The sequence below is a fragment of the Thunnus thynnus genome, chromosome 7 (assembly GCF_963924715.1).
Source record: "Thunnus thynnus chromosome 7, fThuThy2.1, whole genome shotgun sequence".
Taxonomy (NCBI): domain Eukaryota; kingdom Metazoa; phylum Chordata; class Actinopteri; order Scombriformes; family Scombridae; genus Thunnus; species Thunnus thynnus.
The window spans coordinates 32865585-32889876 of NC_089523.1; the positions used below are offsets into that span (position 1 = coordinate 32865585).

General features: G+C 41.1%; 1 protein-coding gene across 1 annotated transcript; it reads left to right on the plus strand.

Moving 5' to 3' along the window:
- The first annotated feature begins 9003 nt into the window (after nucleotides 1-9003).
- Nucleotides 9004-23637, plus strand: dlc (deltaC). The gene is made up of 10 exons (XM_067595559.1): nucleotides 9004-9305; nucleotides 9780-10022; nucleotides 10342-10402; nucleotides 10891-11148; nucleotides 12363-12554; nucleotides 14282-14451; nucleotides 14606-14822; nucleotides 20444-21188; nucleotides 21400-21514; nucleotides 22580-23637. The coding sequence occupies exons 1-10, from the start codon at nucleotides 9255-9257 to the stop codon at nucleotides 22583-22585; spliced, it is 2058 nt and encodes a 685-aa protein (XP_067451660.1). The 5' UTR covers nucleotides 9004-9254; the 3' UTR covers nucleotides 22586-23637.
- Nucleotides 23638-24292: the final 655 nt, after the last annotated feature.

Sequence of the window (24292 nt, forward strand, 5' to 3'; positions counted from 1 at the left end):
AAATGTATAAATCTGAGTATATAAGTCCAAATATTCACCGTTCTGACTTTACATGAATGGAAAACACACTGTGAGTCCTGCCAAACTCTTTATTGAAGATAAACAGCAGATAGAAAACCTCCTGCAACCTCATAAACTGTATTTTGGAAACTAAACAGAGAGACGTCCGCTGCTCTCTTTAAATCAATTCAACCAGTAATTTTCCTGTTTCTTGTATTTTCCTTTTATCCACACCGAGCCGTTGACTGAAGAAAAAGTTCAGCCTGCTAATAATTTTAAAGCAAACAAGATTAAAACCTTCTCAATTACACACTGATCTTCAATGCAGCTCTTATTTATCCAGACTGTGTGAATCCCTGCAGGGACTGAAGTGTAGCAGCTCAGGAAGGATTTAAAACTGGAGTTTAAAGAGCTTTTATGGCTTCAGGATTAAAAGATATAAAGGCTGTTGTTTGTTGAAAGTCACCGTGTCTTTTAAAAATCCTTTTTTTCACAGCTTTTAAATTAGAATGAACTCAGTCTGGAGCTCATATCTCATTACCAGCAGTTTCAGTTGATAAGTGAAGATCGAAAACAACAACATGTTCACTTTTTGACACCACCAGTTATATTAGCATTTACACTTTATTTATATAATCACAACTTTATCAAAACATTCTGGTATTTATTCACATATAAAAAAGTCACATTTAAATTCATATTAAACTCACATTTTACTAAAGCAATCAAACTGTAAATGTTTAGGCCTGTATATTGTGATTTATTTTATTAATAATGGTGATGAGAATAATATTAAGAAGTGTTATAACAGGATAATTATGGCGTACAGGTAAATTAATGTTGCTTTCTTGTTTTGTTTAGTTTGTTTCATCCAGTTTGTGATCAGATTAGTTGTGTTTATTATTTATTATCTGCCACTTATAGTAAACTATTGATATATATCTGTATCTGCTTTCATGTTAAGCAACAATAAAGAAACAGAACAGAAATCAAAAGATATTTTAGATGTTTAGAAATGTTTTCACTGTTAATAATAATACAGCCATGTTAACACAATACACTGCTTCATTTATAGTTCAGTATTACAGATCAGATTCCTTCTATTTGAGTATTTATTGATTCTTTTTTTCACGCCTGTATTTACAGGTTGATGCTCAACAGTTCTCTTGAATTAACTGTGTAAACATGTCAAGAAATTACACGTAAATACATCGTTTTCTCTCATCTACCGTCTCTTCTGCTAAAAACAAAACTCATAAACTTAATATACAGACATTTACATGTTTACTTAATACATAACACGTGAATGAACGAGTAAACAGGAGACACTTATCCACACAGGTACATGCTTAGTGTTCACAAACAGTCATAGATTCACATCGTCTGCTGTTTATATAGATATAAAAACAGAAGTTAGATTCAGTCCAACTTGACACTTGGACATTTATTTATTTTAATATCAATAGCCAATCAGTATTGGCCTTAAATCCCCATAAAAGAACATTTAAAGGAGCCACAGAGGAGAAATTAGCAGGTTACAACAGCACAAGACAATAAAAAGGGATAAAATGAGAGCAATAAAAAAACAGAAAACCGTAAATCAAAATTGAATTAAAGCTACAAACAGATACAAAATAAACAGGAGAGTAAACAAACATAAGAGCTGCAGGCTGTATGATGTCCTGCTTCATGTTCATTTATATAATATATATATATATGTCAAGTTTAGAGATTTTGTGGATTTATTTCAACTCTCAAATATTGACACTGAGTGTCAGTATTGGCCTCAAAGCTCAGTTCCTTATCTTATATATATACCTTATGTTATCTTATATAATCTATCTATATGTATATGTCATAGATAGATAGATAAACTAATTAGAACACCACCATAAACTGAATTAAATAGTAGAAATAAAGTAGAGATAGTGACATAAAGTAGAGAAGAATAAAGAAATAAAAAGCTATAAACTGTATGTATATCCTACTGAACACTATGTGCATTGATGTAATAACCAGAACTGTCACCATTATTTTCTGGATTAATCAATAGTTATATATATAGTTGTTATGGTTGTTTGGTCCATAAAGTGGTGACGATTAATTGATTAATCGTCCAGTTGAATGTGTTCAGTGAAATATGTTTTTAACACGTGAGTCAGGAATCTTTCTTTGATATTAACACGCGTGTCTTCGCGCCTTTTATGTCATGTTAATTACGTCGTTTGTCGGCAGCGCGTGAAGGGTCGCACCTACCTGCAAACTGTCAGGTGACAGAAGCAGCGCGAGGACCCCAACGGACAGACGACCACGTGCCAAAATCCTTAACGATGCCTGCACGCTGTGTGTGTGTGTGTGTGTGTGTGTGTGTGTGTGTGTGTGTGTAGTTGCTGACGGCGGTTTTAAATGAACCAGAATTATAAACATTATCATCTAAAATCCCAAACTACAGAATTAATCCTTCAGTTGCTGTTAACGGCTTTTCTCACAGCAGCTGTTAATGTTTCACTGCTGGACAGTAACTAAGTACATTTACATTTACTATCACTACTGTACTGTTACTCAGCTGATGTGTTAAATAAGGAATCACAATTTTAATTTTTCTATTTAGTTTCATATCTAATAATAATAATCATACATTGTAATTATACAGAGCCTTTAAAAGGGACTCAGTGCTGTTCACAGATAAACAGAACAATAACAACTGAGCTGCTGCTAAAAGTAGAAAACAGAGTTAGTATGTGATGTGGTTTGGCAGCCTGGAGGTGTGAAGCTGGGAACACTGGAGCAGGTTGCTGGTTTATGACTCTCCAACCATTTGCCTCCCAGCAGCTCAGAGCTGTTTAGCTGTCAGATGCTAACAGCAGGCTAGCAGAGCCAACAGACTGCAGGGACTGAAAACTAGCACCAGTAACCCCCCCCCCCCCCCCCCCCCCCCACCATCACCACCATCACTACCACCAGCATTACCACACACACACACACACAGTAACTCTACCAACACAGTTAGTTATGTTGTGATTCATTTCATTATATTCTTTACATTCTCTTTTCTTACATATAAATATTTTTTAAACCGCCTCTTAAGTTTTAAGACCTGTTGCATTTTTGCTTCCTTCTCACCAAACTGAAAAGTATAAATGTAACAGTACAAAGACGACAATAAAGGTTCTTCAATCCTTAAAACCTTCAATCATTTGAACCTTTAGATTTGTTTGACTCTTCGTTGGTAGTAGTTTAAAAAAAAAAATTGCATTATTTTCCTTTGCTTGCAATTATCCCCACAATTCCAGCAATCTTACTGTAATAAGAGCACATAAAACATCAACAGTTTTTGAGGAAAGCTACTGATCAAGCATTTTTTGCTGCAATAATCACAAAAAAAACTGCAAAATCCTGAAGGAACTGATGTAGTTTATATAATAATAGTGAGATTTTTATTCATTTCATACAGTCAGTATTAATTCATTTAAACATAAACACTAAATCTTAAAGCTGTGTCTTAAAAATACATTAAAGTTATAAAACTATTAAAAATGTTTGTAAAATCATCAATAAAATTGACTAAAGTTGCATAAAATCTGTTGTCAACCTGTGCTCCTGACAGCCAATCATCTTCCACCATTCTGGAGCGAGGGGGCGGGGCAAAGACCAGCCATGATTGACATGTGAGGTGAGTAAAAAAAAAAGTTAGTCATGACACACACACACACACACACACACACACACACACACACACACACACACACACACACACACACCTCACCATCACAAACAGACCCGTTTGTTTCGCTGCGGTCTGCGCATGTCTGTGCAGGTGTCATTCTTGACGCCTCACGCGCATTGATGCGCTCCCTCCGTTCACACCTCAGCAGACATTCCCACGGCCTCTGTCTCCCTCCACCACCTTCCTCCTCCTCCTCCTCCTCCTCGGACACGCGGCACACGCCGTGTGTTCTCTCACCTCAACAAAAGCTCGCGCAGCCTCCGTCCGACCATTTGGGCACGTGTTAGAGGACAAAAGGTGCTTTAGATAGATGGATGGATGGATGGATGGATGGATGGATGGATGGATAGTTTATTGAAGTCTTACAGAAGTTACATAACAAGTATCACCAGACTTGTTCTTCTCTACAAATATACAATAACGGTGTTTTACAGACATAAGAACAGAAAGAACAATGAAGAAACTTAATTTAAAAAATAAAAAGGAAGAATAACAGATTGAAGCCAATAACAACAAATCAAACCCAGGATATTGTATACTGTCTTGTATTAGTAGAAAGACAAAGTGCATATGAGTGTTGAAGGTACAGTGACTCTACAGTATATATACACATATATGTAATATACAGGTTTTTTATATACCTGTACTATACACTTGTACATATACACCTGTATATATACACAAGTATGTAATATGCAGGTGTATATATACCTGTTTATATGTACATCTGTATATATACACAGGTATATTACACACCTGTGTATATATACAGATGTATATATACAGGTGTACATGTACATCTGTATATATAGGCCTACACACAGGTATGTAATATACACCTGTGTATATATACAGGTATATTACGTACCTGTGTATACATACAGTTGTACATATACACCTGTATATATACACAGGTATGTAATATGCAGGTGTATCTAGAGTTACAGGCCTCTAATACAACTTGTGTTCCTGGTTTTAAAGTTTACGCCATAAATTAAAACTTAATTTGCAATAAATGTTTTTAAAAAGTAAAAATGAAACACAGCAGGAATAAAGGAGCTGCGTTAAAGTTAAAATTGTTAATGTCAATATTAAAACTGGTTTGAGCACGCGGTTTGACGGTGACGTGCGCGTGACGGAGCGCAGTGACAGCGTGCTTTATGGAGGCGATAAAAGCTCTGATAAAAATCTCGGTAGGGGCACGCGCACCTGCCCATCCAGCGGGGCGCGTGGCGTGCCTGTCTTTTGTGGAATCTGACGACCTGAGAGAGAGATATGGGGGGGTGGTGGGGGGGTCGATAAGCAGATGGCGCGCGATCGAATATGTGCATATTGTCGGCTGATGGCGTGTTGTGTGCACGCGCCCCCCCGTGCTCTCCAGGGAGCGGACGCTGCACGCGCTGAGCAGGTATCTGTGTGATGGATGGACGGGCGCGTGCGTCACATTAATGATCTTTAGTTTGTTGTGCAGTCAAAGAGCATCTGATCCGTTTATCTGTGAGCAGATATCACCATCTGATTATTAAAACTATAAATATACTTTATGCTGCTGATGCTGCAGTTTTTATTTACATAAAATATCAATGACATCGCTGCACTTTCACCTTTATGTGGTTAATCTGCACACAAGCAATCCCTGCTTAAAATGTTCATATAATATAATATAATATCACCAACACAATACTGACTTAATGTTGATTTGACGCAGTTTTAGTGAGTTTTTTTTTTATTTTGCTGTTGCTTATTTACAAACTAAAGCTTCTTATAATCTACTCTTTTTAATCTTACACGTCACGATTTGTTATTAATTGTTCTGAATGTCACCTGAACATCAATTTGTAGAAGAAACAAAACCTTTGTGACAGTTTTTAGCTGAAGCTTGTTGTGTGTAACCGGATGTGTTGCTGCTGTATTGATCCAAACATGGTCAGATGTGACTCAGTGGTTTATAGTGTATTTATGTTGTGTTGTTCAGGGTTTTAATAAACTTTAATGTGATAAAAACAAACACATTTCCTCACGTTCATCATGGAGGGACCTTCCTATTTATTTTGCTGATGAAATATTAATTCTGTTCTTCTTTTGCGATCAAAAGGAACTGATAACGATCCCTTATTGGTTGAGGGGATATTAATACCACAGCAGAAAGTTACACCGATTTATTGGCTTATATGGCGATGACGTCATCCTGCTCTTATAAGGATTGAAACTAAAAACAGTCACGAGAGAAACGTAAACAACAGTGACTCAGGTTAAGTGTCAGATCTTCATCACCGTCGCCTCCATAAGCGCCTGTTTGTTGTTTATTGTTGTTTGATATGAAATAAAAAAAAGTCGCCCCAGTGACAACGACACGCGCGATGGCAACTTTCATTCATTGAGTCGTTGTTTACAGTCCGCGTGCCAGCTTATATCATATTATTCATCTATGTGGCGCTTTTGTCTCGAGCCGACACACACACACAAGTCTGGATACAAACACGGTGACAATAGGAGGCGTGTGTGTGTGTGTGTGTGTGTGTGTGTGTGTCGGGCCAGATGAAGCGTGCCTCGTGCCGTGGGTGGGGTTGTAAGAGGGGGGTTTAAAGTCAGTGCCAGCGGAGGCACGCGCTGTTCTCATTAAGAATGACAATAGGAGGCGAGGTGGGTCGCGAGCGCCAAAAAAAAAAAAAAAAAAAAAAGCAACAGTTTGTCAGCATGCAGCTCTCGACACACACACACACACACACACACACACACACACACACACACACACACACACACACACACACTTGTCTCACCTGGCTGCCATGAAGCGCACACACATATTTATACTGATGAACATGTTTCATTACAGCAGAAGAAGAAAGTAACACATTTAGTACAAACAATAACATTCATTTTATTTCGTTTTATTATTATACTGTTATTACTGTATTTCCTATAACAGCAGACCATTATTACTGTATTTTATTTCCAGTATTATTACCATATTTCCTATATTATTACCATATTTCCTATATTATTACCATATTTCCTGTATTATTACCGTTATTCGTACTTCCTTAAAACGTGTACAGCAGTTTTAAGGAAGTACGATAAGTTACTAACAGCATTTTCCTGTAAAAAGACCCCATAGTAATACCGCAAAATGTCTTTAATGTATGAACTTTTCCGTAAAATAACAATTACTTATATGACAGTTGTCTTTCACATACAGTACCAGTCAAACGTTTGTCATTCAGAAAGTGGTACTTTACATTTTTCAGATTTAAAACCCCAAAAAGTCAAATATTTCCCCCTGAAATGTAGAAGCATACAATAGCATAAAATGGAAATAGAGTACAAGTTGAGTACTTGAGTAAAAGTACAGTTACTTTCCACCTGTAATACCTGTTTACCTTGTTTACCTCACTTTATTACTGAATCCAAAGATTATTGATTGATTAATAGGTTTATTAATCCGCTCACACTGAACAGAACAGACAGAGTTGGATAATTGTCTTTGTGAATGAAATGTGCTTCATCTTAATGACATTAGAGCAGATACACACCCTGAAGGAGGGGGGGGGGGGGGTATTATCATACAGCTGGGACCCTGCAACACACACACACACACACACACACACACACACGCACGCACGCACGCACACACACTTCCTTAAAAATGATCTTCTCCAGATCGAACCCCCCCCCCCCACATACTCTTTTTCTTCCTTGAAGAGCGTTAATTGTTCGCGTGTGGGGCGTTTAAAAATTGTCCGCGTGCGTGTGCGTGAGGACTGTAGGTGGTAGACGTGACCCCCCCCCCCCCCCCCCCCCCCCACACACACACACACACACACACACACACACACACACACACACACACTAGAGAGAAACAGAAAGCAGAACAGAAAGAAAGAAAGTGTGTTTGATTGACACACTGACTGCCTTCAACCCGCTGCATATCTGTCACCTACAATAACCTTAGATATATAATATATATATACAATATATATATATATATATTATAGGGGTATTATAAGTATGAAGTAGTAAACAGTAAAGTTACAGTAACAGTTTGCATTTGATCTTAATAAAAACAGTTGAAAGTACACTTTCAATGATATCTGCTCTCATATTTTAACAATAATTAGTAAATGCATGTACAGTATGTTTCCTACATTATAATGCACTTTAAATCCAATATGTGTTTTGTAATATTTTACAGTATCAGTTGAATATTGACACACACAGATTTACAAACATCACAAAACATTAATAGTGAGAATGAAAAGATGCTGTCAGTCAGTATTTTGGAGATATCTGAGGAGGCTTATGAACTGTGTGTGTGTGTGTGTGTGTGTGTGTGTGTGTGTGTGTGTGTGTGTGTGTGTGTGTGTGTGTGTGTGTGTGTGTGTGTGTGTGTGTGTGTGAATGCTCTCTGCTTGGCCGGGCGGGAGGCAGTAAACGGAGCGTTTGTCCGCTCAGGCTGCGGCTGCTGTCGCCTGACAGTTTGTTCGATTGCCCCGCTGTAATTGCCCCCTCGGTGGTGAAAGCGAATCAAAGCGGGGGAACATATTACCACCACCCCGCCACCACCACCACTACCACCCCCTTAACCCCCCTCCTCCTCTCCATACTCCATGGAAGACTCCTTGGCACGCTGCAAGAAATGTGTCTGAGTCAACACCTCCACACGTTACGTTCAACTATTAAAAGCAGATTTATGAATGAGTCTTTTCTGCCAATCAGTTTCCAAATAAAACTGCAGAGACTTCAAACCTGGCAGCAGAACTTAACATAATGTCTCATAAAACGTTTTTAAATGTACAATACAATTTTAAAAGCATCTTCAGCAATGACTTCAGCTGGTTCAAGTCTGTGCAGGTTCGCGTCCGGAAAATCAACAGAAACCAACAACGGCTGCCTGGAAACACAAAAACCAAACCTGAGAGACTAAACAGTAAGATTTTTTTTGGCCAGCTGTCAGCTGTGAATAACACGGCCGCACCTGATTTCTAGTAAAATATCAGTGGTAGTAATTTGTAGACGTTACTCCTCTGGTTTGACAGGAAGAGTATTTTTTTTCTCTCTCGGGGACAAAGTGACAAACTCAACTGAGGAAAAGTTTCGGTTTGAATGAGCCAAGTTCAGCGCGTGTTTCAGGAAAAGCATTTCAGATTAGAGGAGGAGGAGGAGGAGGAAGAGGAGGACTCGTTCTTCAGGTAGACATTTTTTGCAGCGCCCTCTCACCCCCCCTCCTCCTCGCCCTCCTCCTCCTCCTCCTCTCACACTGCTCCTATAAAAGCGGAGGTGTAGCGGCGGCTGCAGCAGTCCAGAGTTCAGCAGCGCAGCGGATCTTTACTCCCGGTTGTTTTCTTTTTCTCCATCCAGGCCGCTGACACACACTGACTGCTACTCTGACTTTCAACCTTCCCGGAGCGTTTTTACTTCTTCACTTGACGCTCTCTTGTCTCCTTTGGACCCGTTTGGATTTTACGCACTTATTACCTTCCTTGGACCTCCGGTGCTTTCTGCCCTGGACGCTCCGTGCCGACACGCCATGGCGCGTTTGTTACTGCCGTGTCTCCTGCTGTTTGTATCAGCGCAGACGGTGAGTAGCACTGGCAGCACACATGTAGGAGTTTTCTACTGTACAGCCGCGGTGGTTTGGTTTTTCTTTGCTGCTTTCTAGGGACGTGGGACGTTTGGAGTCATGCGCCTTTACGCGCAGCGCGCCGAGCTTTCTTCACGCTCTTACTGCGTTTCTGCTGGATTGAAGTTACTTATATTTTGATTTTTAATATTTGTTGATGTCTGACCAGTGGCTGGTGCAGAATAGAGAGTCAGAAATCACAATTATCATCGATATCTGCAGAAATGAATGAAAAAAAAAAACACGGATAGTTTCATTGTGACGATTTCCTCCGTTTGCACCAGTGAACGGACTGTGCATCTGCACATTTTCTGTAACATAAATAAATGATTTCTTCATGTCAGGTGATATTTTATTTGCAACAGTTTCAGTCTCAGCAGGTATGTTGACCCTCTCTCCTCTCTCTGCCCCTCCCTCCCCTTCCTCTCTCAGGCCTTCTCCTCCGGCGTCTTCGAGCTGAAGATCGACTCCTTCACCAGCTCCCGCGGCGTCTGTGGCCACCAGTCCCGGGACTGCCAGATCTTTTTCCGCGTGTGCCTCAAGCACTCGCAAGACGTCATCAACCCGGAGCCGCCGTGCACGTACGGCACCGCGCTCACCGAGATCTTCGGCGCCGACTCCAACTCCATCTCCGAGAGCGCGCCCATCAGGGTGCCCTTTGTCTTCAAGTGGCCGGTAAGTGACGAAACTCACACGACTTCTCTACAAAAGTAGGAATTTTGATCACCTTTAGTCCTCCAGTAATCTGAGAGTTTCACATTATTCCTAAAGATCAGACCTTTATTTACCTTCATATTCAAACGTTTTCATTCAGATTTAAACTTCCATCCACTATAATAAGCTTATTCTGAATTTATTTGACTTTGTGGAGGCATAAATAGATAAAACTGACTAAATAAAAGCTGAATCAGACACAAATGCAGAACTTAACACGTGCAATCATGAATTATTTGATGTATCTGGTCATTAATCGATCCTCTCTCATTTATTTCAGGGGACTTTCTCTCTGATCATTGAAGCCTGGAACGCGGAGTCTTCAGGACTCGAGTCTACAGGTAAACTGCTGCTGCTGCTGCTGCAGTGTCGCTGCTTCACCGCCAGGCGGCGACAGCGGCGCTGAAAACACCCACATGTGCAGAAAAACAGCTTCAACGCTGGAGGCCAGTTGTCAAGAGGAGCTGTTTTCTGTCTGGTTACATGACAGTGGATTGTAGTTAGTAGATTTTCTGACAGAGTTTGATATTGTAGACTTGTTTCTTCTCGTTAAGTTATTATAAATGTACTTTTGAGCACCACAGACTTACTTTAGCTCACCATAAGAATATTATACAGATACCACAGGAGAGTATTATCAGGTCACCACAGACAAACATAAACTCCATGCAGGAAGATATATATCATATCAAATATTAAAGCCTTTTTGCTTTATTCTACCTGCTTCAACATACTTTTAGGATGTTAATATGATTCCTTTTAAGAGTAAATCCTCAGTAATCAGACACACAAAGTTAACTTCTCACCACCTCTTTGCTCGTTCATCCAGGGAACCAGAACAATCTCATCAGCCGGCTGGCGACCCGCCGCAGACTGACCGTCGGAGAGGAATGGTCCCAGGACGTGCACTTCGGCAACCAGAGCGAGCTCCGCTACTCCTACCACTTTGTGTGCAATGAGCACTACCACGGAGAGGCCTGCTCCGCCTACTGCCGGCCCCGCAACGACACCTTCGGCCACTACACCTGCGACGATGACGGGAACCGCCACTGCCTGGAGGGCTGGGCGGGCGAATACTGCTCTGACCGTGAGTACTGACACCGCCGACCTTTAACATTTAGTGTCTCTATAGTGCTTTAAATGACTGGAATAATGTTTCTTCTACTTCACATTAATATCAGATCACTCCAGGTTTGGTTTTCTGACTAAATAGTTCATGCACAGAAGAACCTTGTAACTCTACTTAAACATGCAAAAACACCTGAATGGTCCTTAAATGCATCACTATGTTATGTTGGGAGTTTAATATGTGTCTTAGCAAAGTAATAGTGTCTTTACAGTGACCATGTGATACTGAAAAGTATTTAATCTCCTGTAGTATCACCTGAATATTTCAAAAATATTCTCAGTTCTGAGTTTGTGGAGACGTTAACATGTTTCATGGTGTTTTTATTTCAAATCTATAGAGTTTTGTAGAGTATAAAGTTTGCAGCTACTCAGCAGTGAAAAGTTGTGACTGAGTTCAGTATTAGCCTGATAAAGCACCAAAACCGCCTGTAAAACAGGAGTTAACACTGTTTTTTTACAGTAGCGTGACCCCTCCTCCCTCTGTCCTCTCCCTCCATTTTTTATTCTAACGTTTCTTCAGACTGGGAGGAGGAGGAGGAGGAGGAGGAGGCGGAGGCGGGGGGGTAAAGAATAGGACCCTTGGCGCTTCATTTTTTTGTCCAGCAGCCTTGAAATTGTTAAGTCAAGCAGTTGTCAACGCCGTCGTCGGCCCTGGTGGCTGAGTCTGTAGAGGACAAAAAAAAAAAAAAAAAGATCTTAGAGCTTCTGTCGTTTCCAGTATATATATGTGTGTGTTGGCTCTGAGGTCTGCTCCTTTTGTTTTGAGCTCAACAATGGGCCCCTGGTCGGCCCCCGGTCGGCCCCCGGCTCGCCCGCTTTAACAGGGACACGCGCTGGAGCTTAATGTGCGCTGCCTTGCGTGAAAAGAGACGGCATGTGTTGCTTTTGTTGTGTGGGCCAGCTGCTTCGTTCAGTACTTAACAAGCACTTGTAGGGGAGGTGTGTGTGTGTGTGTGTGTGTGTGTGTGTGTGTGTGTGTGTGTGTGTGTGTGTGTGTGTGTGTGTGTGTGTGAGGCCCAGAGAGGGGGCCAGGGGGGATGTTTTGTGGTTCAAACGAAGCACACATGCACTCATAGTAATATTCTCTCCTTCTTCCTCCCGCTTTCTCCCTTTCCCTCTCTTCCTCCCTCCCTCCCTCCCTCCCTGCGTTCCCTCTTCTTCTCCTCCCATCAGCCATCTGTGCAGCGGGGTGCAGCGAGGAGCACGGTGTCTGCGAGTCTCCCGGGAAGTGCGTGTGCCGACAGGGCTGGCAGGGCGAACGCTGCGACGAGTGCGCCCGACATCCCGGCTGCCTCCACGGGACCTGCCAGCAGCCCTGGCAGTGCAACTGCATGGAGGGATGGGGAGGCCTGTACTGCAACCAAGGTGTGTTCAACCTCGACAACAGCCCAGACAGTGAGGTCCAGACAGGCGACTGACTGGTTTATTCACCCATTTACCCAAAAACCCACCTGCTTTTGTCAGTTTTTTACTGGTTTTGGGACAAATAAAAAAGCTTTTCATGATTTAAGTTTGATGTTTGTTTTATCCGTCTAACGTACCCACTGACTCACAAGTGATGGCGGTTTAACTGTCGACTCACTACACCCTTTAAATAAACAACCAGCATATCAGATGATGTGTGGTCTGTAGATGACTAGTCATAATTAGAATATTTATTAGAAAGTTGATAAACCTACTGTGCGACTAACAGAAAAAGATCATACTGATGTTTTTACACATTTGATCATATTTTCACTTTGGATCATTTTCCAAATAATACCATCAGATTTCATATTTTCCACGTGGCTCAGAGACATTAAACCTGCCGCAAAAGATTCTTCATCACTATCAACATCATATCTTTATTGTCTTTATTGATATTATGTTACTGTTGCGTGATAATGCTGCCGATCTTGTAGATTAAGAACAAAAGTCGGCTCGATCGCTTATCGTTTGTCTTCCATTTGTTTCTTTTTTTTTTTTTTTTTTTTTAATTTTCCGCCAACATAGCTTGTGAATACGACGTTATTCGACAGCCGAGTCTCAAGTTTCAGAAGTCGGAGAGCTTCACGCCGGTACACAAGACTTCAAATCCACCCGCGCTTTCAGCTAATGCGACTCGACGACAATGCGACGTTTAACCGAAATGTCAGCAGACGTGAAGTCGACCGTGACGGATTAACTCGCACAAGTTGATTTTCAAACTGCAGTGAAGTTAAATGAAACTAAAGGCTGCTTGGAAGGTATCTGGACATACTGTAACTTTGTTAAACTACCCTTTACGAAACACAGTGTGTACCCTCATCGGTGTGCCCCAGGGCTCTATCCTCGGACCTCTTCCATTTTCATTCTATCTGCTTTTCTTTACCTGATTAATGAGTCACCCCATGTGTATATGTGTGCACATTTACCTGCATTCATTCACCTTGATAAAACTGCTTCAATATGGTGTCCAGTCCAGTAGTAGCTTGAAGATTTTCAACCACTTGTGTTTGTTTCATCTCAGCTCTATTCATACTGCTAACAAACTATTATCTAGTCTAGAGTCTTTTATTATTGTGCTGCAAATATAAAATGTGATTTATGAGTCATGTTTCATGTTAATGGGGTGCAGAGAAGGGGTGTCACAGTCTTGACTCTCTGTTTAGGAACAGTTTTTCCAAATTCAAGATAGTTCAGGTTTAATCGGGAGGATGTACAGAATGATGAGCTGGAAACCTGGCAGAGCAATAAAGGAAACCTGAATGACAAAGATTTGATAAGACATTGCAGAATGTGCAGTTTTCTAGCTCTGCGTTGGCGGTTCGTAGGAAAAAGCAATACATCAGCTGTCTAATACTTTCAGTTTAGTTATAGCAGCTTTAATCTCACACAAATTCGCCTTCTCATTTGACTCTCTATCACACAAAGTAGGGGATCAACCCACAAAACAAGTTGTCATCCTCATCCGTGCAGAACATCCATAAAAACTTGATTACTGAAATTGTTTTGCAAAAACCTGGCAGGATTCCCACCAAACTCCCTCCTTTCCTTGCAGATATTTCATCTTAATTTCTTCCTCCTGCTCACCCTCTTCTTGAAATCACAAACAATCGTTTCTTTTCCTCCAGACCTGAACTACTGCACCAACCACAAGCCGTGCCAGAACGAGGCCACGTGCACCAACACTGGCGAGGGCAGCTACACCTGCGCTTGCCGGCCTGGGTTCACCGGTGATAACTGCGAGATCGAAACCAACGAGTGCGACAGCAACCCCTGCAGGAACGGCGGCAGCTGCAAAGTGAGTCACCGGTCTGATGGAGCTGTGGTTTCTCATCTTCACTGACATCAATCATTTAGCAAATCTCTCATTCAAACAAAGACAGAAATATCTTCACCAGAGAACTGTTCCTGAAATTTAACCCTCCTCACCTTCTTTTCTCTTTTTCCTCTAGGATTTGGTGAACGACTACTCTTGCGCGTGTCCTCAGGGCTTCTACGGGAAGAACTGCCAGATCAGCGCCATGACATGCGCAGACGAGCCGTGTTTTAATGGAGGAACCTGCATTGAGAACGTCGCCGGCGGGTACAGCTGCCGCTGCCCACCCGGGTTCACAGGCTCCAACTGCGAGAAGAGGATCGACAGATGCAGCAGCAACCCCTGCGCTAACGGTACGAACCATCTTTAACCAGCTTCATTTATGCAAAAAAAACTCCCTGCTTTGATTTTACAACCAAAACTCCAATCACTTCCAAATACTGAAGTTCACAGTGGAAAGGAAGTGGAAATTTTGATTTGGGTTGAAGTTTTTAGATGAAGTTTCTTTGTTTTTTTCCTGTCTGGTGAAAGAATTCGCTGCAGCCTTGTAGGTGGATCCAAACCTGTTTAGCTCTTCCTGCCAGGACCACTTACTTAAGAGCTTATCACACCACAAGTTCAAGTTCAAACAAGTGCATGTTTAAAGAAGCTTGAGTAGTGATAGAAGAAAACACGAGGAAACTGATAGTTAATGCAAAACATGAAGACTATCTTCTCAGGTGTTGCTGGTGTGGCTTGTAATGAAAATGTTTTCAGACAGCGATATTAGGAATTCACACCCTGCTCAGTATCGACATTGCCATTTTTTAATAGCTTTAGAGTGAACACAAAAGTGGCATCATCACCAGATGCAGTACTTTCAAAGCTGTGAAATCTTTCCTCCTGCCTGTCATTTGAGGTCAAAATGTGGCTTTTTGGATTATGTGAGCTTTACTGCTCACTGGGTAAATAAAACGATGGGATGTATAGCATGTGTCTGAGGGATGTGTTTTCAAAAACACTTCAGATCTGTTCTGGGGCTGTCCTGTCAGTGCTTGCCGGATAGGTTAGATTTTAACCGGAACCACAAAACAACAGCCAAGCCTCTGATTTGTGAGTTAAAAAAAAAACAAGTTGTGAAGCTGAATGGAGGCAGCTGATACGACTCGGAGATACTTGATGAATTACCAGAAGTGCAGACTTGCAGGCGGCCGGCATTCAACCACTTCATGTTATCAGTTTTTCCTTCACTCTGAGTGAAGAAGCATCTGAAGAATCTCGGCTGTTTGCTCTGTAGCTTTGTGGCAGATAGTTGTTCCTGCTCACGTGCTCAGGATACTTGTGTTGTACCTTAGCAAACTGTGACTCTCAAACCATGTTCCTCTGAACTTCTTCCTTTGTTGGGGGGAAAAAAAAGCAAACTACCAGCTTAGCTTACTGTGTCTTCTCCTATTGTACTGCAAAATGTACCAATGACAATTCTAGCCCTGAAACAAAATTAATATTTTTAATAGTCCAGCCCTAGCAATGCAATGAGCAAACAGCTCGGAGAGAGTGAAAGTTTGTTAAGCAAGTGACCAACACTGACAGTGAACAGCGATCATGGCATTTTGAAACCCACCACCACAAACAAGCAATATTGTTAAAAATAATAATATTAGATTGGCACAGCTGCCTATTAAATATATATGTTAAGGTTTATTTGAGAACACGGTCATCATGCAGAATTATTATGATGATTGTATACATTTTAAAGCAAGTTTAACCGTATTTTATCCTGAATTTCATCAGATTCAGTGAAGTATAAACACATATGTACAGCTGCGTATCATCTGCATAAATTTGGACACCGAATAGTGACACTACCTGAGTTAAGATAGTAGTGGCCCTAGAGTTGAGCCCTGTGGAACACCACAGGTGCACTCCCAAGTTTCTGATGTGCAGTTACAGTGTCTCAGTGCAATTTTGTTTGTTCATATTCAGTACTGGGGTCAAAAAGAACAAGAGAGAAACATTATTTGTGTTAGTATCGGTGTTCAGGACATGTACAGTGTGGAAAGGAGCAGTCTCAGCACTGATGATAAGCTTTGAAACCAGACAGAAATAGTTCCAAAAATGTCAAAAAACAAACTGCAGACTTCCAAACTGAGTTTCTCTGAAGATTCAGTCCTGAGTTTTAGAGTTAAGAGCACTTCCTGTGTGAATTTCTGTTAACATGTTGCTTGCTGTAAAGACTAGGAGCATGACAGCATTTAACAGTAGTAACAATGTGAAATAAATGTCCTTATTTCAGGCTACTGGTAATAACATGGATTAATGTGTTGGAACTTATCCATGTTAAATAAAGTCCACTGACACATTGAGGACTTTAAAGTCAGTGACCTCTGTGTCAGTGTGATAAACCAAATACCAAACCAGAGCCAAAGACCACACACAAACAGTGAAGCTGCCACCAACACTTTTTTGTACTAGTAAAAATCTATTATTGCCCAAAGAGGCTTTTAGTGGATTTTCATTGCAGGTGTTCACCTTTATATAACATGAATGTCAGTGTTCTTGGTCTTTTCATGAGAAACTGAAATAAGAAACAGATTAAATAGCGTTTAAAGCATGTCTTTGAAATCCCTCAGTAGTCCCTATAATCTCCCTTTGCTGCACATTTGCATGCAACTCATCTGTAAGCATTCGTCCACATCTACAATGTACAAAAACGGACAAAATATTACATTACAAACAGGTTTTTGAACATTCTTGAGCCTTTAAATGTTCCTGTAGGTTTCATGCTTGTACATATTTTCGGTGTGAATTCTTGGATATAAGTCGGTTAGTTAGTGCAGGGTGACTTCGTGCCCCGGCTCCATGATCTCTTGATGCAAAACTCTTGTGGAGCTGCAGGAGTCCGTTGAGCTTTGGCTCAGTTTTCTCCAGACTTCATCCACAGGGGCTGAAGTGGATTTTGTAGTAGTAGTGAGAGGTTGTGACTTTCCAGATGCTTTAAATCTCAGACAGAGCAAACATTTCAGATGTGACAGAATTCAGTAGTTGTCATTGATTCTATTTTTATTGTGCTCACAAATGTTTCTGTGTTGTCATGTTGGCATGAAGCAGAGGAATGTATAAAAACAACTGAACTCAGCTGTCACCTCTGAGTTTATGATTTAGCTGACGAAGCATGACGGCCCTTCGTTAAAGGGACTTTACCCCAAATTTAATGTTTAGAGTATGAGCACAGATTTTTGATTTGCTGCTTAAAATGACTAAATTAACTGAAGATTGATCAAATTTGGTGTTTTGGGATATAAAGTTAAACCAAAAGATGTTAAAATTGACATTGTTGAGATGGTCTGATGATGTTTGGGTTTAAAGCCTTACATCAGATATACTGTGTATGTGTGTCAGAGGGCAGATAAACTCCTGGATTGTCACGAAGGAGCCTCTAAACATGTCTTATCAGCTCCTGTCTGTAAACACAAATATTTTAGTCCTCATTGTTGACTCTGTCTCTCTCAGTCTCTCTGTCTCTACCTGGTTGCGCTCATCCTGTCGTCACGGGCAGAAATCCAACGTTGGCAGCATTTCTCAGCCTGATAGAGCCGTCAGTGCTGGGCTGATGCATGGCTCATTTCTCTCAGAAAATGTTGTGCTTTGCTCTTTTTGTGTGCCAAAGGAACCTCACAACAATGTTTTACCAGATAAATTAGCTTGTTTCACTACTCGGTGGCACGCAACGTGTGTGTATACACGTGGCTGATGTTTTTGCATATGTTAGCTCATTTACTACAAAGCTATCATCTGTTTTTATAGACAGCCATTACTTTTGTTTCCATTTTTTTTTTAAAAAAATCAACCTGCAGAGACTTGAAGCTTGTTGCAGAGAGAAAATCCAAGAGGCTCTGATGTGCCAGACTTGAGAGAGACAGATGCAAGACAAATTAAACAGTCTATGTTTGCTTCTTGTTGTGGGCTCAGTTCTCTGACAACAGAGCTCATGAATGCTTCTCCTCAGTCAGTTCTAGGATATCTGATTTTCCTATCAGCTCATGAATGCACCATGCAGGTAAGATTTTATATCAGTGAGAACAATATGAATAGTTCAGACAAAAATTAATCTACTACCTGCAACATGTTTCAAGTCTCTTGAAGTTGATTTGCACAGCGTTGTGAGATGAAGGAAGAGGAAACAGCCAGCAGTGAAGTGCAAAAGATTTGTAGTAAATAAGATGGAAAAATGCAAAAACACTGGCGATGCTACTTAAAGAACGGGCATGTTCTGCAACTTTTTGATGCCTCTGAGTTGGGAGAGTTTGTTTGTCAGAAAACATAGAGATTCTTGTTACAGGATGAAATCATACTGGATTAGAATAAACAGTTTTAGTGAAGAGATGCAGATAGATTCTCAGTTAAGTCACCTGAACTTGTCTCATGTCAGACGGACGTCCAGTCCTTTAGGAGTGGACAACAGTTTCTATGAGAGCAGACAGATAACCGGGAAGAGACGGCTCCACTGACAGAGCCGGCTTTACAAAATTAAACTTTATCACCATATATTGCAATAATCATACAGTTATCTTTGGCCTGCTGACTCGCGTTGTCTCGGGGGTTCCAGTATTACCTTGAATCCTCCCTCAGGTCCTCATTAGTGTGTAGAAACCGACGCCTGCTTATCTTCAATCTGCAATCATTCCTGCCTCTCAGTGAGCCTGGGAGTACAAAAAAAAAAAAAGATCCTCATAACTGCTGCCTGAATGGTTGCAGCTCCGCTCTGTTTGTAGTATTGCAACATAACAGCAGCACAGAACAACCAAATATGGAGTTGATCCAAGAGAGCAGTTCAGTGTTTACTCTGCAGTTTGGGTCTCAATGTGTGTGTCGTCCCTAAAAACGCCCCCACAGGTCTTGTTTAAACATCTCCCAAAAGTTCAGTTGCAGCAGGACTTGTTTCCTCACGTCCTCTCCTCTTTCCTTTCCTCCTTTCCTTTCTTGCATGTTAAAGAGATGTTCTGCAAAATTTAGGTCACCACCGAACCGAGTGACTATAAATTATATTAATGAAATGACTGTAACGATGAAGAAAGAGTTTTTTGGTCTTCTTCTCATTCACAACTCTCTCCCTCTGCCACCATGCTGGCTGGTCATGTGACTTCCTGACAGTGGAAAAAAACATCTCCTCAGGATGTTTCTAATCACATGTTTCTCCTGATTAGTGGCATCTGTTGTGAGGAGATGTTGTAATAAACACTTTTTTTTTCTTCTTCTCTCTCTTCCCCCTTTTATTTATCCATCTCTCCTCTCCCTCTGCCCTCCTTTCTTTCCAGAGGGAGTCTTCTAGTTTTAAACTCTTCGTCTTCTTCTTGTCTGGAGAGTTTAGAGGATTAAAAAGTGTACGAGATTACAGATTAATCTTTATTGTATGTGGACAATTCTATTCACGACACAGCTGGTTGTTTATGTGAAAGCAAGTATGTCTCCAGCATAAGATGTTTCGCACTCTCTGGTATTTAGTCTGTTCAGCCTGTCAGAGACATTCTCTCATTTCTTTCTGCCACTGAGAAATACCACCTGTAAAATCTTGATTTATTTTTGTAAATATGTACTCAGTAGTGCTAGCCACATTGATAACCACTGAAAGAAAGTGTCCACCGTCTTAGTGTCCCTCAAAGAACATTACACCAAGGAATATCTACGGCCTTTTCTCTTGTCTCTGTGTTTATGGCTGCACTATGTACTCTTCACCATGTCAACACACCTTACTTCTAGGTATCTTATCTTCCATCGTCCTGCTCTGCTCTTGAGATACTTACTGGTATACATCTGTAACAAACAGACAGAGCTGAGGGCATCATAATCTATCCACATTTATATCTTTTAAGCTTTACATTAAAGCGACATCATAAACCCCCCCCCCCCCCCCCCCCCCCCGTCTCTCTGCACAGCCAGTCATGTTGATTTTGAATGTGTGTTACTAAATAAACAACCTCTCTCTGTCTCTCTGCAGGTGCTGAGTGTTTGGACCACGGTTATCGCGTCACGTGTCGCTGTCGGCCCGGCTTCACCGGCTCTCGCTGTGAGACCAACATCGACGACTGCGCCAGCAACCCCTGCCGCAACGCCGGCACCTGCGTCGACGGCATCAACGACTTCACCTGCACGTGCACGCTCGGCTTCACCAGCAAGGACTGCTCTGTGCGCACCAGCTCCTGCGACCAGTTCCCCTGCAACAACGGTGGCACGTGTTACGCCCACTACACCGGCCCCGTATGTAGTTGCCCGCAGGGCTTCGCGGGTGCACGCTGCGAGCACCTTGTGAAGACCACCAGCCCCCCTGCAACGCCGTCCGTGAACGCCGGTTTCCCTGCAGCGCTGGCTATCGCTTTCGCACTCGGCCTGGTGACGCTGACTCTGCTGGTGTGCGCTGCCATCTTCATCCTGCGTCAGCTCTGCCGCGACAGGGAACTAACCTCCATCTCCACATCGGTGAAGAACGACCTGGAGACTGTGAACAACCGCAACGCAGTGATTGGTGGCGGTGGACCCAACAACGGGAGCTTACCCGGAGCGCCGCTGGCCAGCCTGAGAGAGAAGGAGGCCTTCCTCATCCCCGGAGGACAACTCAAAGTGTCCAACAAGGACGCGGCGCTGGTGGAGAAGGGCGTCGACAGCATGGGCGTGTTTAAAAACAAAATGGCAGACTGCAACCTGGCGAAAGAGGAGCAGCACCTGGCCAAGAACAAGTTTGACCTGTAAGAATCTGGTGATGTTTAATAGCTTTCTGTGTGTTTTCATGTTTCCGTCTCTTCTTTGCACTGTTCTCTGAAGACAAGTCAGAGCCTGTTTGTTTGTCATCTGTTATCTGATCAGTTCAGCGTTCACACACCTTCACAAAGTATTTCTGTCTAAATATTTGCCACCACCGCTTTACCAACCGGATCTCTCTCTCTCTCTCTCTAACAGTAAGAAGTGCGACTCGTCCATCATCGTCCCTCCTCTCAGTTTTGCAAAGGACAGTCTTTATCACCCAGTCTTCATCATCCCAGAGCAGATGGAGCAGTGTGTGTTTGCTACTGAGGTGAGGATTCAACACAACCACACACACACATCCTGTGTTTATGTACTTTTTTTAATTTATAAAGTACTTCCCAAATATTTTTGATGATCACACCTTTGGTTTGTCAAAAGAAAAGGAGTGATGATGAAATATGTTCTCAAACAAAAACAGTAAATTTTGCTTTAGGTTTTAAACTCTGAAAGAGTAAAATATGTTTTTTTCACATTTTTCTAAAACCTAAAAGTATTTTTATAAGAACTGGACCTCAAAAAATCTCCATTTAATGTCTCTAAAAATAGATGAGTGATTGGAAAAGTGGTGCACTTTGTTCACATTTTGTAAAATTCAGAATAATGTTTATGCATTTTGTGTTGTGTGTCACAAATGTAGACTTTCATTTGTGTCTAAATGTTGATTTGAACATGAATGCTGACACAACAACCTTTTGTGATAACATCAGTCTCAGGTTGTTGACAATTCAATGATCAACTACTAATGAACAGAAATTAAAAACAAAAAATTCAGTGTTAAATGTTTTCTACTAGGCACTTGTTTTATAGTCAGGCCAGTTTTAATTAAATGTTGGACAGATGTTTTGTAAAAACTGAAAATTATGGTCAACAAAAACATAAAATGACTGCACAACAACAAAGATGTGAATCGCAGAACTGCACTTTGTGACGCTCAAAACTTTACATCTTTCAAAAATTTGCCTTTTAGTGATCAAATAATTCAACAGCTACATCAAAACTCATATGACAGCTGTCTATTTCACAGCAGTGACACTTTATTAGCTCCTTTTTGGGTAAAAACGTAACATTTACAGTAGTTTTAGGGACTCAGATTTGCCAAATGTAAACCTACCAAATAAATTCAATAAATTCTAATAACTTAAACTTAAATCTTTATTTCCTCCAGTTAATACCACATGAAACTCTTAAATGGGATCTTTTAGCTTTTTTAAATAAGACTTAATTCAAATTCATGATCCTGTTTTATGAATGCTGGCATGTTTTTGAATTTGACCAAAGCAGAAGTGATCATGTACGCCGATGACTAACCGCTGTTTCTCTGTGTCGTTCTCAGGTATAACCTCCAGTTTTCAGACCGCCAGCGGAGGAACTTTCACGCTGAAGGCCTGAAACATTTTCTGCCCAGGACAACTCACCCAGAGGATCTATTCTACATGCATTATTTTATTTAATATTTATTACTGCTGCTCAATGGAGAGAAACAAAACAGAGGATTTTTTTCTGCTTCAATATTGACCGTGTTTGGATGACAATGATTCTGAAAAGAAAGAGCAGCAGAGGAGAGAAAAGAGGAAAGACTGAATGTCCGGCGTCATTTGCACTATTTTTCTTTTTTTTTATACTTTAAATCTTAATATAATTTTTCTGTCTGTATATCTGATATTTTCTTTGGATCGAACATGAAAGAGAGGACTTAAGAGTTGGAACTGTCCACCTATCGGAAAGACTGGTGCCTTGGCAATGCTTCCTAATCATCATGGCAACAGTTTCCTGTTTAATGTCACATAAAGCTGTTTTCTCATATGAACTCCTGACAACGTCCGGACCTGACCGTCGTCTCTCCAGTTAGACATTTTCATTGGCGTCCTTATGCAAATGACCCTTCTTCTTCACCCTCGGATGTTTATATTCTTCTGGTTTTGTGTCAGTTGCATGATCGCAACGTCATCAACACACCCACTGTGAAATCTCCGGGCAGTGACCTGCTCTATTCACACATGGGCTCAATCATTATACAGACTTTGTACAAGGGAGCTGGCAGGGTAAAGTCTGTTTAATGTCTGGTCCAACTGATTTGGATATTTGCATTCTCGAATACAGCCCCTCCGGGTAATATCTAGATAAGTTCATGGTTGCAGTGCATGTGTGAAAGAGACTTGAGATGTCAGTCAAGTCGCAAAAGGACCTGCATATGGGAACAGGAGGGGATTTTATTTTTAAGTCAAACAACCTGAACTTTCCTGCAAATAACTCCTGTCTGAAAGCTAGACTGGACAGTTTGTGAGCGGCTTTCTATAATTTATCCATTTTTTAAATCTTTAATTTTTGTGTTTCTCTGAAAGTTAAGCATCACATTGTGGCCTGTTATAAAAAAAAAAAAAAAAAAAAGAACATCAGCCTTAACAATCACCATCCAATCCTACAAACTCTGAAGTGCCTCTTCTCATAAAAGAACTGTGACAGGACTTAAAGCCAGCATTCAGAACCAACAGAATTTGTTCTGGAAAGAAAATATGGTGCCAGTGAGGGTTTTTATTTGTATCTCATAATCAAATTCTATATTTACAAAGTCCAGAAAGCCCATTCATATTCACTGGAAGTAGTTTTCTCTGCTGGTAAAATGTTTTTAAACCCATCATGTGTACTGTGACGGTCCTAGTCTTAATCCCAGTCTGAACAAGATGAATCAGGGAGAGTTTGTATCACTAAGAACAATCAGCTGTTTCCTATATTTTCACCCTCATGAACAGATAATCTACATTTGACCATTTTTAAGATGAAAAACAAAGTGGAAACGGATTCATCTTACAAATCACTGTTCTCTTTGTGACACCACCCCTACTATTATAGGATTTAGGAGTTTATTTTTCTATGACTCAAAAAGCAACAAAAAACCCCCCCAAAAAAACCACACTCTGATTTTATCAACCGCAGCCAGTTTAAAGGAAGCAATGAAAACACCCTCTAATGTTCAGCGACATTCCCACAAGACTCAAGCTGAAATGTTGAGTCTGAACACCACCACAGCTCTGCTCTGGGTGTTTTT